The sequence below is a fragment of the Cynocephalus volans genome, chromosome 1 (assembly GCF_027409185.1).
Source record: "Cynocephalus volans isolate mCynVol1 chromosome 1, mCynVol1.pri, whole genome shotgun sequence".
NCBI classification, from domain to species: domain Eukaryota; kingdom Metazoa; phylum Chordata; class Mammalia; order Dermoptera; family Cynocephalidae; genus Cynocephalus; species Cynocephalus volans.
In genome coordinates, this window is record NC_084460.1 from 119,253,779 (window position 1) to 119,270,319 (window position 16,541).

The 16,541-nt window shown below is 36.5% G+C and overlaps 1 protein-coding gene across 2 annotated transcripts in view; it reads left to right on the forward strand.

Annotated features, from left to right (window-relative positions):
* Positions 1 to 16,541, forward strand: part of UBXN7 (UBX domain protein 7) — a 67,020-nt gene that overhangs the window by 26,272 nt on the left and 24,207 nt on the right. Inside the window, exons 3-4 of one of the 2 annotated variants that reach the window (XM_063100999.1) lie at positions 7,285 to 7,352; positions 16,184 to 16,249. In XM_063100999.1, coding sequence (XP_062957069.1) covers positions 7,285 to 7,352; positions 16,184 to 16,249 — 134 coding nt within the window. The remainder of the gene's footprint in view (positions 1 to 7,284; positions 7,353 to 16,183; positions 16,250 to 16,541) is intronic. The other variant, XM_063101000.1, reaches the window with a different exon arrangement.

Sequence of the window (16,541 nt, forward strand, 5' to 3'; positions counted from 1 at the left end):
AGGTCTTTAATCCATTTTGAGTTGATTTTAGTGTATGAGAGATGCATATCTAGTTTCATTCTTCTGCATGTAGATATCCAGTTTTCCCAGCACCACTTGTTGAAGAGGCAGTCTTTTCCCCATTGTAGATTTTTGTTGCCTTTGTCTAATATCAGGTGGTTGTAGGCCTGAGGGGTGATTTCTCGGTTCTCAGTTCTACTCCGCTGGTCTGAATGTCTATTTTTATACCAGTACGATACTGTTTTGGTTACAATAGCTTTGTAGTATAATTTGAAGTCAGGTAGAGTTATGCCTCTGGCTTTATTTTTTTTTTGCTCAGGATTACTTTGTCTATTTGGGGTCTTTTGTTTTTCCATATGAAAGGTAAGATTGTTTTTTCCATTTCTGTGAAGAATGTCATTGGTATTTTGATGGGGACTGCATTGAATCTGTAGATTGCTTTGGGTGTATAGACATTTTCACAATGTTAATTCTTCCAATCCAAGAGCATAGAATATCTTTCCATCTTTTTGTGCCTTTAATTTATTTCGGAAGTGGTTTGTAGTTCTCATTGTAAAGGTCTTTCACATCCTTGTTTAAATTGATCCCTAGGTTTTTTTTTTTTTTTTTTTTGTGACAATTGGAAATGGGCTTACTTTCTTTATTTCTCTTTTTGTTAATTCATTATTTGACTATATAAATGCAACTGATTTGGGGGCATTTATTTTGTATCCTGCAATGTTACTGAAGTTATTAACCAGCTCTAGGAGTTTTTTTGATAGAGTCTTTAGGTTTTTCTACATATAGTATCATGTCATTTGCAAATAGATAAAGTTTGACTTCGTCTTTTCCAATCTGGATTTCTTTTATTTCTTTCTCTTGCCTGATTGCTCTGGCTAGTACCTCAAGTACTATGTTAAGTAGAAGTGGTGAGAGTGGGCATCCTTGACTTGTTCCTGTTCTTAAGGAAAAGGCCCTCAGTTTTTCTCCATTCAGAATGATACTGGCAGTGGGCTTATCATAAATGGCTTTTATTGTGTTGAGATATTTTCCTTCTATACCTCATTTATAGAGAGTATCATGAAGCGATGTTGAATATTGTCAAATGCTTTTTCTGCATCTATTCAGATAATCATATGGTCTTTGTCCTTGAGTTTGTTGATGTGATGTATCACATTTATTGACTTTTGTATGTTGAACCATCCTTGCGTCCCTGGAATGAATCCCACTTGATCATATTGTGTGTGTGTGTGTGTGTGTGTGTGTATTTTTATTTTATTTTATTTTTTTTTCCCCTGACCGGTAAGGGGATCACAACCCTCAGCACGGTATCGTCTGCACCATGCTCAAGCCAGTGAGCGCACCGGCCATCCCTACATAGGATCTGAACCCGTGGCCTTGATGCTACAGTGCCGCACTCTCCCAAGTGAGCCACGGGGCCAGCCGAATTTTTTAAATATGTTGCTGTCTTCTGATTGCTAATATTTTGTAGAGTATTTTAGCATCTAGGTTCACATCAAGAATATTGGCTTGTAATTTTCTTTTTTTGTCGTGTCTTTATCTGGTTTCAGTATCAGAGTTATGTGGACCTCATAGAATGAGTTTGGGAGAATAGCTTCCATCTCAATTTTTTGGAATAGTTTGAGGAAAATTGGTATTAACTCCTCTTTAAAAGTTTGATAGAATTCAGCTGTAAAACCATCCAGACCTGGACTTTTCTTTGTTGGAAGATTGCTAATTACTGCTTCAATCTCCTTGCTTGTTATTGGTCTCTTCAGATTTTCTGTCTCTTCTTTGTTCAGTCTGGGTAGTTTGTATGTGTCTAGAAACTTATCCTTATCTTCCAGGTTTTCATATTTGTTTTCATACAGTTATTAATAATAGTCTCTAATGATTCTTTGTATTTCTGTGGTATTGGTTGTAATGTCTCCCTTCTCATTTCTGATTTTTGTTATCTGAGTCTTCTCTCTTCTTTTTTCTGTTAAACTAGCTAATGGTTTGTCTATTTTATTTATCTTCTCGAAAACCAACTTTTTTTTTTTTTTTTTTTAAAGATGACCGGTAAGGGGATCTTAACCCTTGACTTGGTGTTTTCAGCACCACTCTCACCCAGTGAGCAACCAGCCATCCCTGTATGGGATCAGAACCCATGGCCTTGGTGTTATCAGCACCACACTCCCGAGTGAGCCATGGGCTGTACCCCAACTTTTTGTTTTATTGATCTCTTCTATAGTTTTTTGGGTCTTTATTTCCTTTAGTTCTGCCCTGATCTTAATTATTTCTTTCCGTCTTCTACCTTTAGGTTTAGATTGTTGTTGTTTTTCAAGTTCTTTGGGGCATAGTGTTAGGTCGTTTATTTGAAGTCTTTCTATTCTTTTGATGTAAGCATTTATTGCAATAAATTTGCCTCTTAGTACTGCTTTTGCAGTATCCACAGGTTTTGGTATGATGTATCTTTATTTTCATTAGTTTCTAGAAATTTTTTGATGTCTTGTTTAATTTCTTCTTGGACCCATAGGTCATTCAGGACCCTATTATTTAGTTTCCATGTATTTGTATAGTTTGCGGAGTTTTGCTTATTATTTATTTCCAATTTTAGGTCATTGTGGTCTGAAAAGATGCTTGGAATGATTTCAGTTTTTTAAAATTTGCTGAGACTAGATTTGTGACCTAATATGTGGTCTATCCTGGAGAATCTTCCATGAGCTGATGAGAAGAAAGTATATTCTTTAGTTGTTGGGTGAAATGTTCTGTATGTATCTGCTGGGTCCAGTTGGTCTAAGGTATAGATTAAATCCTTTGTCTCTGTTGACTTGTTGCCTGGAAGATCTGTCCCATACTGAGAGAGGGGTGTTCAGATCACCCACTATTAATATATTAGGTCCTGTTTCTTTCTTTAGGTGTAAGAATGTTTGCTTTATATATCTGGGTGCTCCAGTATTGGGTGCATACATGTTTAGCTGGATAGATCCCTTTATCATTGTATAGTGGCCTTCTTTGTCTCTTTTTATGGTTTTTGGTTTAATGTCTATTTTGTCCAATATAAGAATAGCTACTCTTGCTCATTTTTGGTTTCCGTTTGCATGGTATATCTTTTTCCATCCCTTCACTTTTAATCTGTGTTTGTCTCTGCAGGTGAGGTGAGTCTCTTGAAGACACCATATACTTGAGTCTAGCTTTTTAATCCAATCAGTCTGTGTCTTTTGAATGGGGAGTTTAGTCCATTCACATTTAGGGCAGTTGCTGACAAGTGCTGCTTAATTTCTGTCATTTAGTTGCTTCTTGTTTAGATGGTTTAAATATCTTTTGAGAGCCACCCCATGGCTCACTTGGGAGAGCGTGGTGCTGACAACACCAAGCCAAGGGTTAAGATCCCCTTACCAGTCATCTTTAAAATAAATAAATAAATAAATATTTTTGGATCATTATTTCCCCTTTTATTTCTCTTATTCAAAGTTACTTGGAAATTTAAGGTGAGATGATTTAGCTTCTTTCTCTTTCTTGCTGACATTTTTGTTTTAATGGTGGGTTTTGCTCTTTTCATGTGTATTTGTGATAGTGATCACCATTATTCAGATCCCAGACGAACAACTCCCTTGAGAATTTCTTGCAGAGCTGGTCGTGTGGTGGTGAACTCCCACAACTTTTCTTTGTCTGGGAAATACGTTATTTCATCCTCATATCTGAAGGAGACCCTTGCTGGGTGAAGAATTCTTGGCTGGCTTTTTTTTTTTTTTTTCTTTTTAAAATTTATTTTATTTATTGAATCAAAATTGATTATACCTATTTTGGGGGTTGAACATTGAGATATGTTGATTAAATCAATATTGCTAGCATATATATTATTACAAATCATAATTATTCTTTATGCCACTTGTCCAATCTCTCCCCTTCCCCTGTTCCCTCTCCCTCCCCCCTCTAATTGCCCTAGATTTCCTTCCCTTGGGATGGGTCCTGTGCTGGTCCCTTGTGATGACTCACCAGCCTCTGAGTGGCTCCTCTTCCTCAGTTCTGGCTCCTCGCTTCTGCATGGGTCCATGTGAACCCTATTAGTGATCTTGCTGTCCTGGGGGCCACCAAGGCCCTCTTCTCTCCTGCCACCTCCAAGTAACTCCATCTGAAGGGTGCAGCTGCGGCTTCTGCTGGCTCCTGCTCCATGTGCGCATCAGCTCGAGCCTTAAAGCATCCGTGGCCCGAAATGCTCAGAGCAGCTTTTTCTTTCTCTCATCATAGTTTCTTCTGCCTTCATGAACTCCGTAGGTCTCTCCTCCTCTTCCCCTGAGCTCCAGCGGCCCCAGCTTGGCTGATGTTATATTTTTATAGTTGTAAATTTGGTTGATATGTGGGAGACAGTGACACTGCAGCCCGCCTATTCCGCCATCTTGATTGGATCCCTGGCAATTTTTTTCTTTTAGTATTTTGAATATATCATTCCACTTTCTTCTGGCCTGTAGGGTTTTGGTTGAGAAGTCTGCTGTTAATTTGATGGGGGTTCCCCTATAAGTGACCTGACGCTTTTCTCTTGCTGCTTGTAGAATTCTCTTTGTCTTTGAGCTTTGCAAATTTAGCTGTAATGTGTCTTGGGGAGGATCTTTTTGGATTGAATCTGTTAGGGGACCTTTGAATTTCCTGGATCTGAAGGTCTGAATATCACCCTACACATGGGAAATTTTCTGTTACTATTTCCTTGAATAGGTTTTCAATACCTTTTCCTTTCTCCTCCCCTTCAGGAATACTCATGATTCAGATGTTAGGGCGCTTGAGGTTGTCTGCTGTTTCTCTTAGATTTTCCTCATTATTTTTAATTCTTTTTTCCTTTTTTTGTCTGCCTGAGTTATTTCAAAAAGACCATCTTCAAGCTTTGAAATTCTTTCTTCTGCTTGCTCTACCCTGCTGCTCAAATTCTCAGTTGTGTTTTTTATTTCATTGAGTAAATCTTTCATTTCTAGAACTTCTGCTACACTCTTTTTTAAGGTATTAATCTCTTTGTAGATTTCCTCCTTCATATTCTGGATATTTTTTCTTGTTTCATTGTGTTCTTTAATTGAGTCTTCCTTTATTTCTTCAAGTTTTCTTAAGATCATTGCTCAGAATTCTTTTTCAGAAATTTCAAGGATTCCCTGTTCAATGGAGTCTGACTTTGGAGCATTACTGTGTTCTTTTGGTGGTGTCATTTCTTCTTGTCTATTTGTAGCTCTAGTGTTTTGTTTTTGTTTTATGTTTGGTCATTGGATAAAGGGTTTGCTTCTTCTATTACACTGAGGTTGGCTGTGGAGTGGCCCTGGTTGCTACTGTGATGGTGAGTTGTCTTTGCTTCACAGTAGGTGTGGTGGTGGTTATGTTAAACCACCTTGGGTCCTGTTCCAGAATTTGTGATCATAGAATGAGCCCCCAGCAGTGTGTGGTAATGCTGGGCTCACCTCAGAGGGCCAGACCTCATGGGCTGGCACTCCCCTCCAGGTCCAAAGAGTGGGGATGGGTCACCTCTGGGTTCTGCTGGGCTTACCTCGGTGGGCTGGGATGCCTAATATCTTCTTCTTAGTGCCTCAAACTAGATCCTGTTTAGACATGTTATAACAAGTTAGTATGAGTTTATTTTCGTACAAAATAATTTTGCAACCCATGCATAGTTTTTTCATAATATCCATTTCCCATTAAGTTTTTGAAGACCCATCAGGTTATTTTTTTCTTTATAGTTCATCTATTTCTGTGCCATCCTTCCATTCTTGGCAGCTAATAATCTTGGAACAGATAATCTCAAATATTTAGTAATCAAGTCTTTTTGTATAAGGATTACTACTTAATTCATCCCCCTAATTGATGTATTTCATCAGATTAAAGTTTGTTTATTGAGTAGTTGAATTGGTTTAGATTGAGACAATTATATACATAACCGTAAAATCAGGTTATACCAATAATGGAAAGACTGATTTAGGTAAAAGTTGTCTTTTAAATTCTTTGTTTTCTTAAAATAATTAATGGGTCTATTTCTTTGTTGATGAAAGGATTAACAGCTTCGTCTTACAGATGAATTCTGAGCAGTGACTAGAATTCAGTAGGAAAGAATACTTAACATAGTTTTGAATTATCTTTTATCCTTCAGTCAGTTTGGCTTATTGTGGATTTCTTTGAGTGATGATTCTTTGATTATAGGATGTTAGTGATTGTCGACAAATGGGTATTACTACTTTATTTCTTAAAGTATGTTTTGGAGTTCCACCTCTCAGATATCAAAAACCAGGGCCTTAAACTCAGTTATTACTATTATAAACAGCTGAATGAAAAGCCTTAGGCCTAACATAAATTAATATATATATGGGACTTATAATACTTACAAGCAGGAAGATAATTATTTTGGAAGTTACTGTTATTTACAATGAATTAATTAGCAGAGTTTTTTGTTTGTTTGTTTGTTTGTTTGTTTTTTGACCGGTAAGGGGATCACAACCCTCAGAACGGTGTTGTCTGCACCACGCTCAGCCAGTGAGCACACCGGCCATCCCTGTATAGGATCCGAACCCATGGCCTTGGCGCTGCCAGTGCCGCACTCTCCTGAGTGAGCCACGGGGCCGGCCTAAGCAGAGTTTAATATTTGAATTACAGCTATAAAATAATTAAACTGACTTTTAAAAGCACTCACCATTTTTACACTGTGTCTAAATGAATATATCTTACTGAAAGAGAAGGATTAGTAGCGAACCCAGTGGAGGTAAACTTTGAAGAGGATAGGCTTTTAAAAGATGAGTAATTTTTTTTTCTTCTTGCCAGTATACTAAAAAGGAGAGTAATTACTTTTTCTGTTCTGTATATTAGGAACTATTTAGTAAATAATTCAGAATCATACCTTTGTTAGCCTCCTTCATAATTATCATAAAATTCATTATTTGTTTAAGCTTATTATAATATATTCTTGTGATTTAATTATACATTATTTGATGTAGTAGTATAATGTTGTTTCTATTAAGCCTATATTTTTTCACTCATTTTTGCCTGAAGCATTTAAGTAAGTTTTTTATCATTTTTTTCCTAAGAGAATTTAGAATAGAGTTCTTGAGATGGAAAGAGAAATATTTTTTATTCTTCTGTTTGTTCTTTTTTATAAACCATTTGAACTATCTATGCCAGGTACTTTATTCTAGTTTAGCTCTATATAGAAACCATCTAAAACTCATTTACTATGATTACTGTGGTTCCTAAAAGTCACTAAATCTGGTGTTCATTTTACTTGTTAATTTGAATGTATTCATAATAATTATGGAAAGAAAACAGGTAACTTAAAATATCCACTTTTTTTTTTTAAACTAGAGAAGAAGTCCGTGCTCCAATTCCTCAAAAGCAGGAAATATTAGTGGAACCAGAACCTTTGTTTGGTGGTAAGTTCACTTTTTTTCTTTAAGCTAATTTAACTTTGTTGTTTTTAGGATTTTAAGGAAACTATCAAAAGGTGTGAAGAGTTGCTCAGGATTGTTACCTCTAGTAGAGTCAGGTCTTGTCTTATATTTCTGTGCTCCTCTCAGGAAAGTCACACAATTGGTACAAAAAGAATGAAGCAGATTAAAAAATTGATATTTGTTGAAGAAGGCCAAAAGGAGGAAGGTTAGCAAAAAACAATTGCCTTGTAATGGAAATGAATCTATCATTAGATAAAAGAATCTTATTATTTTTTGTGTTCTGGATACCTGTTTGACTGCCATACCCTTACCATCTTGATATGCCTTACCTTCTCCTGTAAAATTTCTGGATGTGCTATTCTTTTTCTGAACAAAGGAGAAAATAACCCCTAATCCATGCAAAAAAATTGTGATATTGGTCTGGGTACATAGACAAAGATGGTAAAGAATGGGACATTTAATCAGATTTAAAGAAAATTTATGTTTAATAAGCATTTGTAATCTTTATTGTGAGCCAGATATTTTAGCCAATAACATGAGTTTATTAAAAAAATAAAATATTGGGTTGTGATCTGGTTGGGCAGACACAGATGGAGAAATGTATATTGTATGTATTGAGAATAGTAATGCACAAAAATAATTTGTTTTGAAAGTTGAGAATAAGAGACCTGTATAAAGTTTTATAAAATAAACTAGGATAGAGGAGGAGAAATAAGTTGTAAGAAAAGGATGAAAAAATTTCTATAAACCATATCTTTTGATTCAAAGAAACAACTTAGTTGAGAGTTTTTATAAAATAAACCTTTAACTTGGCAGCATTGGAGTTTGTTATAGCAATAAATAAAAGAATATATTGTCTAGATTCAGGAATAAGTAAAGATAAGAGGAAAACTATATGGTCTGAATATTGTAGTGTAATAATAATGAGCTTTCTGGACTGTTCAATTCAGCTAGTCCCTATGCTGTTAATATACCAGATTTAAAAAGCCCTTTTCATAATTTTTTCATATATATGCTATGAATAGATTTTGGAGCTGAGTAGTAATGCCCTTGGAACCTTTATCTTTATTGCGAGCAATAAGGCAGGATATTTGAGTGGGTAGGACTATTGGAAATAAATTCTGTGCTGTCTTGCTGTGAACAGTGGCAAAAGAGTTCCATTTGAAAACCCACTTTCCTCTTTTTTTTTTTTTTTTTTTTAACCTGGATTTATATACAGTAAGGAGTGGGATGAAAATGACTGTAGAGTTAGAAAGTCATTTGTACCTTTTATTATTATTAAGACCTTATTTTATTATTTTATTTTTTATTTTATTATTATTATTATTATTTTATATTAAGACGTTATTATTGAGAAGGGTCTTTGGAGGACTGTTTTCTTCTTAGGGCAGTATTGATTTAAAGCACAGTTCTTAAAGTGTGCTCTTAGGTCCTTGATGCATTTTCGGGGGATCTGCAAGATCAAAACTATTTTTATAATAATACTAAAAAGTTATTTGCCTCTTTTCACTGTGGTGACATTTCGACTGATGGTTCAGAAGCAGTGGTCAGTCAAACTGCTGACATCTTAGTTGAATTAGGGCAGTGGCACCAAACTACCATTAGTCATTGAATTCTTCACAACCACATGCTCACAGTTTTGAAAAAAATTTACTTATTTGTTTGTTTGTTTGTTTTTATTTCCTTATTTTAAAAGATGACTGGTAAGGGTATCTTAACCCTTGACTTGGTGTTATCAGCACCACACTCTCCCAAGTGAGTCATGGGCCGGCCCTACAAAAAAATTTAAAAGGCAGTTTTCTTTAATAATGGTGTTGATAAAGCAATAAAAACTATTTTCATTAAGTCTTGACACTTGAGTATACATTTTAAAAATAATCTGTTTGGAATAGGATGTATGCATAAAGCACACATCTGCATACTGTAAAGTACTATGGTTACCTTAAGGTAAAGCATTTGTGCAGTTATTTGAGTTGCCAGCTGAACTAGCGGTATTTTTCATGGTAGTTTGTTAGAGATCCTTACGTCCCTCCCCTATTCTGACATTAAAGCTCCTTTTAAATCTCTTTTAGCTCTTTGTAGCTTAGCCTCTTTGGCTCTTAATGACCAGCACTCCTATTATGTCAACAGTAGAGTTCAGAGGACTGATGATTGCTTGTGGCAAATGGTTTGGAAGAGTCAGAACACCACATTGAAGAGGCAAGCAGGAGTGATGGTCCTAGGGCTAGAGGTGTCTCTGATCTGTGGGTTTTTTGTGTTCGCATTCTAGACCTTATTTGTAAAATACTTAAATATTGGGTAATAGACACTATACAGGGGTAGCAGAAGACCTTGGTTCTATTTACTTTTCTGTCACTAAACCATTATATTATGTAACTGGAGGATTTTTTTTCTTCCATGTGTATTCATAAGAAATAGTCCTTAAGTCTTATGGTTTAGAGCTTATTCAAGTGTTAAACCAAAGTGTGGTCAGATCTGTTAGGCTAACCTGAATGGATATTTGCAGCATGTGTGTAGCTTCATCTCTACGTGGAGTCATCTGCCAAACCTTGTTTATTCCTAATATCACCACTTGGACTCTGTCTTTTGGAGGGGGCGTTATCAACTTTTATTTCTTTCTTTCTTTATTTTTTTTTAAATTTTATTTTGTCGATATACAATGTGGTTGATTATTGTGGCCCATTTCTGAAACCGACCTCCCTCCTCCCTCTCCCCCCTCCCACCCAACAATGTCCTTTCTGTATGCTTGTCATGTCAACTTCAAGGAATTGTAATTGTTATATCTTCTTCTCCCCCCATTTTTTTTTTTTTTTTTTGTGTGTGTGTGTGTGTGTGAATTTATTTATTTTTATCTCCCACCACTAAGTGAGAACATGTGGTATTTCTCTTTCTGTGCCTGACTTGTTTCACTTAATATAATTCTCTCAAGGTCCATGCATGTTGTTGCAAATGGCAGTATTTCATTCATTTTTATAGCTGAGTAGTATTCCATTGTGTAGATATACCACATTTTCCGTATCCACTCATCTGATGATGGACATTTGGGCTGGTTCCAACTCTTGGCTATTGTAAAGAGTGCTGCGATGAACATTGGGGAACAGGTATACCTTCGACTTGATGATTTCCATTCCTCTGGGTATATTCCCAGCAGTGGGATAGCTGGGTCATATGGCAGATCTATCTGCAATTGTTTGAGGAACCTCCATACCATTTTCCATAGAGGCTGCACCATTTTGCAGTCCCACCAACAATGTATGAGAGTTCTTTTTCTCCGCAACCTCGCCAGCATTTATCGTTCAGAGTCTTTTGGATTTTAGCCATCCTAACTGGGGTGAGATGGTATCTCAGTGTAGTTTTGATTTGCATTTCCCTGATGCTGAGTGATGTTGAGCATTTTTTCATATGTCTGTTGGCCATTTGTATATCTTCCTTAGAGAAATGCCTCTTTAGCTCTTTTGCCCATTTTTTAATTGGGTTGCTTGTTTTTTTCTTGTAAAGTTGTTTGAGTTCCTTGTATATTCTGGATATTAATCCTTTGTCAGATGTATATTTTGCAAATATTTTCTCCCACTCTGTTGGTTGTCTTTTAACTCTGTTAATTGTTTCTTTTACTGTGCAGAAGCTCTTTAGTTTGATATAATCCCATTTGTTTATTTTTCCTTTGGTTGCCCGTGCTTTTGGGGTCAGGGGTCGTATTCATGAAGTCTGTATCCATTCCTACTACGTGAAGTGTTTCTCCTATGTTTTCTTTAAGAAGTTTTATTGTTTCAGGGTGTATATTTAATTCTTTAATCCATTTTGAGTTGACTTTAGTGTATGGTGAAAGGTGTGGGTCTAGTTTCATTCTCCTGCATACTGATATCCAGTTCTCCCAGCACCATTTGCTAAAGAGGCAGTCTCTTCCTCAGTGTATACGCTTGGTACCTTTGTCAAAGATCAGATGGCTGTAGGTGTGTGGGTTAATTTCTGGATTCTCTACTCTATTCCATTGATCAGTGTGTCTGTTTTTATGCCAGTACCATACTGTTTTGGTTATTATAGCTTTGTAGTATAGCTTAAAGTCAGGTAGTGTTATGCCTCCAGCTTTATTTTTTTTCCTCAGCCTTGCTTTGGCTATGCGTGGTCTTTTGTTATTCCATATAAATGTCTGGATAGTTCTTTCCATTTCTGAGAAAAATGTCATTGGAATTTTGATGGGGATTGCATTGAATTTGTATATCACTTTGGGTAGTATGGACATTTTCACTATGTTGATTCTTCCAATCCAAGAGCATGGGATATCTTTCCATCTTCTTGTATCCTCTCTAATTTCTCTCAGCAGTGGTTTGTAGTTCTCATTATAGAGATTTTTCACCTCCTTGGTTAACTCAGTTCCTAAGTATTTTATTTTTTTGGTGGCTATTGTAAATGGGCAGGCTTTCTTGATTTCTCGTTCTGCATGTTCACTATTGGAGAATAGAAATGCTACTGATTTTTGTGTGTTGATTTTGTATCCTGCTACTGTGCTGAAGTCATTTATCAATTCCAAGAGTTTTTTTGTAGAGGTTTTAGGCTGTTCGATATATAGGATCATGTCATCTGCAAACAGGGACAGTTTGACTTCATCTTTTCCAATCTGGATGCCCTTTATTTCCTTCTCTTCTCTGATTGCTCTGGCTAGTACTTCTAACACTATGTTGAATAGGAGTGGTGAGAGTGGGCATCCTTGTCTAGTTCCTGGTCTTAAAGAAAAAGCTTTCAGCTTTTCCCCATTCAGGATGATATTGGCAGTGGGTTTATCATATATGGCTTTAATCATGTTGAGATACTTTCCGTCTATACCTAACTTATAGAGGGTCTTTGTCATGAATGAGTGCTGAATTTTATCAAATGCTTTTTCAGCATCTATAGAGATGATCATATGGTCCTTGTGTTTGATTTTATTAAGATGGTGTATCACATTTATTGATTTGCGTATGTTAAACCAACCTTGCATCCCTGGGATGAATCCCACTTGATTGTGGTGAATAATTTTACGTATGTGTTGCTGTATTCTGTTTGCTAGTATTTTAGTGAGGATTTTTGCATCTATATTCATCAAGGATATCGGTCTGTAGTTTTCTTTTTTGGTTATATCTTTACCTGGTTTTGGGATCAGGATGATGTTTGCTTCATAGAATGAGTTTGGGAGATTTGCGTCTGTTTCAATCTTTTGGAATAGCTTGTAAAGAATCGGTGTCAATTCCTCTTTGAATGTTTGGTAAAATTCTGCTGTGAATCCATCTGGTCCTGGGCTTTTCTTTGTTGGGAGCCTTCTGATAACAGCTTCAATTTCCTTTATTGTTATTAGTCTGTTCAGATTTTCTGTGTCTTCATGGCTCAGTTTTGGGAGCTTTTGTGTGTCCAGAAATTTATCCATTTCCTCCAGATTTTCAAATTTGTTGGCGTATAGTTGTTTATACTAGTCTCAAATGATTCCTTGTATTTCAGATGAATCAGTTGTAATATCACCTCACCTTTTTCATTTCTAATTTTTGTTATTTGAAATTTGAATCTTCTGTCTTCTTTTTTTTGTTAACCATGCTAATGGTTTGTCAATTTTATTTATCTTTTCAAAAAACCAACTTTTTGATTCATTGATCTTTTGTATTGTTTTTTGGGTTTCAGTTTCATTCAGTTTTGCTCGGATCTTAATGATTTCTTTCCGTCTGCTAACTTAGGTTTGGATTGTTCTTGTTTTTCTAGTTCTTTAAGGTGAAGTGTTAGGTTGTTCACTTGTCATCTTTCCATTCTTCTGAGGTGAGCATTTAATGCAATAAATTTCCCCCTTAATACTGCTTTTGCAGTGTCCCACAGGTTTTGGTATGATGTATCTTTATTTTCATTAGTTTCAATAAATTTTTGATTTCCTGCTTGATTTCTTCTTGGACCCATATGTCATTAAGTAGAATGCTAGTTAGTTTCCATGTGTTTGTATAGTTTCCAGAATTTCGTTTGTTATTGATTTCTAATTTTAATCAATTGTGGTCTGAGAAAATACATCGGATAATTCCAATTTATTTGAATTTGTTGAGACTTGATTTGTGACCTAATATGTGATCTATCCTGGAGAATGATCCATGTGCTGATGAGAAGACTGAATATTCTGAGGTTATCGAATGGAATGTTCTGTAGATATCTGCCAATTCCAATTGGTCTAGAGTATTGTTTAGATCTTGTGTTTCTCTGCTGATTCTTTGCTTAGATGATCTGTCCAATATTCAGTGGGGTGTTCAGGTCCCCTGCTATTATGGTATTAGTGTCTATTTCCTTCTTTAGGTCTAATAGAGTTTGTTTTATAAATCTGGCTGCTCCAACATTGGGTGCGTATATATTTATGATTGTTATGTCTTATTGATGGATCAATCCTTTTATCATTACGTAGTGTCCCTCATTGTCTCTTTTTATGGTTTTTAGTTTAAAATCTGTTTTGTCAGATATAAGAATAGCTACTCCAGCTTGTTTTTCTTTTCTTTCTTTTTTTTTTTTAAAGATGATTGGTAAGGGGATCTTAACCCTTGACTTGGTGTTGTCAGCACCAGGCTCACCCTGTGAGCTAACTGGCCATCCGTATATGGGATCCGAACCCGTGGCCTTGGTGTTATCAGCACCACACTCTCCCAAGTGAGGCACGGGCTGGCCCTTGTTTTTCGGTTCTGTTTGCATGGTAAATCTTATTCCATCCTTTCACTCTTAGTCTATGTGAGTCTTTATGGGTGAGGTGGGTCTCTTGAAGGCAGCATACAGTTGGTTCCTCCTTTTTAATCCAGTCAGTCAGTCTGTGTCTTTTGATTGGGGAATTTAAGCCTTTTACATTAAGAGTTGTTATTGAAAAGTGTTGATTTATTCCTAGCATTTTATTGATTTATTGGTTGTCTTAGGTGTCTTTTGTTCCTTGCTTTCTGATTTACTGTTTGTTTTCTGTGTTTGTCGGTTCCTTGGGTTGTAGATAGCCTTTTTGTTAGTTTGTTTTCTCTTCATGACTGCCATTTTTATTATACTAGTGGGTTTTGATTTTTCTTGGGTTTTTATGGCAGTGGTAGTTATTTTTCAGGAACCAAACCCAGTACTCCCTTGAGAATTTCTTGTAAGGGTGTTCGTGTGGTGGTGAACTCCCGCAGGTTTTGTTTGTCTGAGAATTATACTATTTGCCCCTCATTTCGGAAGGATAGCCTTGCAGGGTAGAGTATTCTTGGCTGGCAATCTTTGTCTTTTAGTATTTTGAATATATCATCCCATTCCTTTCTAGCTTTTAGGGTCTGTGATGAAAAGTCTGATGTTAGCCTGATTGGGGCTCCCTTATAGGTGATTTGACGCTTCTCTCTTGCAGCTTTTAAGATTCTCTCTTTGTCTCTGAGTTTTACCAATTTGACTATAACATGTCTTGGAGAAGACCTTTATGGGTTGAATATGTTTAGAGATCATTGAGCTTCCTGGATCTGAAGATCTGTGATTTTTCCTATACCTGGGCAGTTTTCTGCCACTATTTTGTTGAATATGTTTTCAATGCAATCTCCGTTTTCCTCCCCTTCTGGAATACCCATGACTCGGATATTTGAGTGCTTAAGGTTGATATCTCTCTCAGATTTTATTAAATGTCTTTGATTCTTTTTTCTTTCTTTTTGTCTGCTTGTGTTATTTCAAACAGCCCATCTTCAAGTTCAGAGGTTCTCTCTTCAACTTCGACAAGCCTGCTGGTTAAACTCTCTGTTGTGTTTTTTATTTCGCTGAATAACTTCTTCAGTTCAGCAAGTTCTGCTACATTTTTTTTCAGGACATTGATTTCCTTGTACATTTCCTCTTTCAGGTCCTGTATACTTTTCCTCATTTCATCATGATGTTTAGCTGAGTTTTCTTGTATCTCATTCAGTTTCCTTAGAATTATCACTCGAAATTCCTTGTCAGTCATTTCAAGGGCTTCTTGTTGTATAGGATCTAGAGCTTCAAGTTATTATCCTTTGGTGGTGTACTTTCTTGATTTTTCGTATTTCTGGTATCTTTTCTTTGGTGTTTTATTCATTGTGGCAGGGGGTTTCACAGTCTACAGGTTTGACACTATTGACTGACTAAGATGTTGCTGTGGTTGCCAATTTGGTATGGCTGCCTCAGTGACTGCTCAGTTGGCCACTAGTGCCTTGCGTGTGTGGTTGCTTCGGGTCTTGGGCCTTTCTGGGGAGCCACCTCTCTGGTCAGCTTGGACTGTGCCGGGCTGCTGGTTCACAGGGCTGTACCACAGGGTGTGTGGTTTCTGCAGAGCTTCTGCCTCCCCTGCCGGACGTCTCCCCACTCTGTGCGCCCTGTGCTGGGCTGGGAATGGAGGCGGGTGGCAGCGGTGAAGGCTATGTGCCGGATTGTGCGATGGCGGCTCCGCACGGCGTGTGGTCTCCATGGAGTTTCTGCCTCCCCCACTGGACGTCTCCCCGTTCCATATGCACTTGATGTTATGTTTTTATAGTTTAAATCGGTTGATTTGTGGGAGTGAGTGACGCTAGGGATTGTCTATTCCACCATCTTGACCGGAAGTCTGGACTCTGTCTTTTTGCACGTTTGGTCAGATCTCTTAACTAGGTCTTAATTTTCTCATTAGTAAAACAAAATGGTTGGCCTGAAGATGGTTATATTAATTATATATGAATGACTTGAAAGTTAAAAATTTTTTAGTTTTTGAGGGAGGGCACTATTTTGAATTTATTAGTGTTTTAAAACAAGAAATTCTTATAGATAAGGAGATTTTTTGAGCTATGTTTTAAAATAAATGTTTAAATTTTGAATCAATTCTTTTTTTCCCCCTAAAGCTCCTAAGAGACGACGGCCTGCACGTTCAATATTTGATGGTTTTCGAGATTTTCAAACTGAAACTAGTATGTATCTATGGACCAGTTTATTATCTCTCTCCCCTTCTCTCCCTCCCTCCCTCCTTACTGAAAAGAAAAAGATTAATATTGAGTCTAATTACTTCAAGGATTCACCTTATTTAAAAATTGAAATTATGAATTCAGTCTGTTTGTGATTAACTCCCCCAAAGCTGAATTGTTCCAAATTCTGACCTATTTATTTATGGAAGAATAATAAGGGGGATGGAGATAATGTAAGAAATCTTGTAATTTATAAACAGTTTGCTTCAGAATGAGCACCTAAATACTGACTCTAATA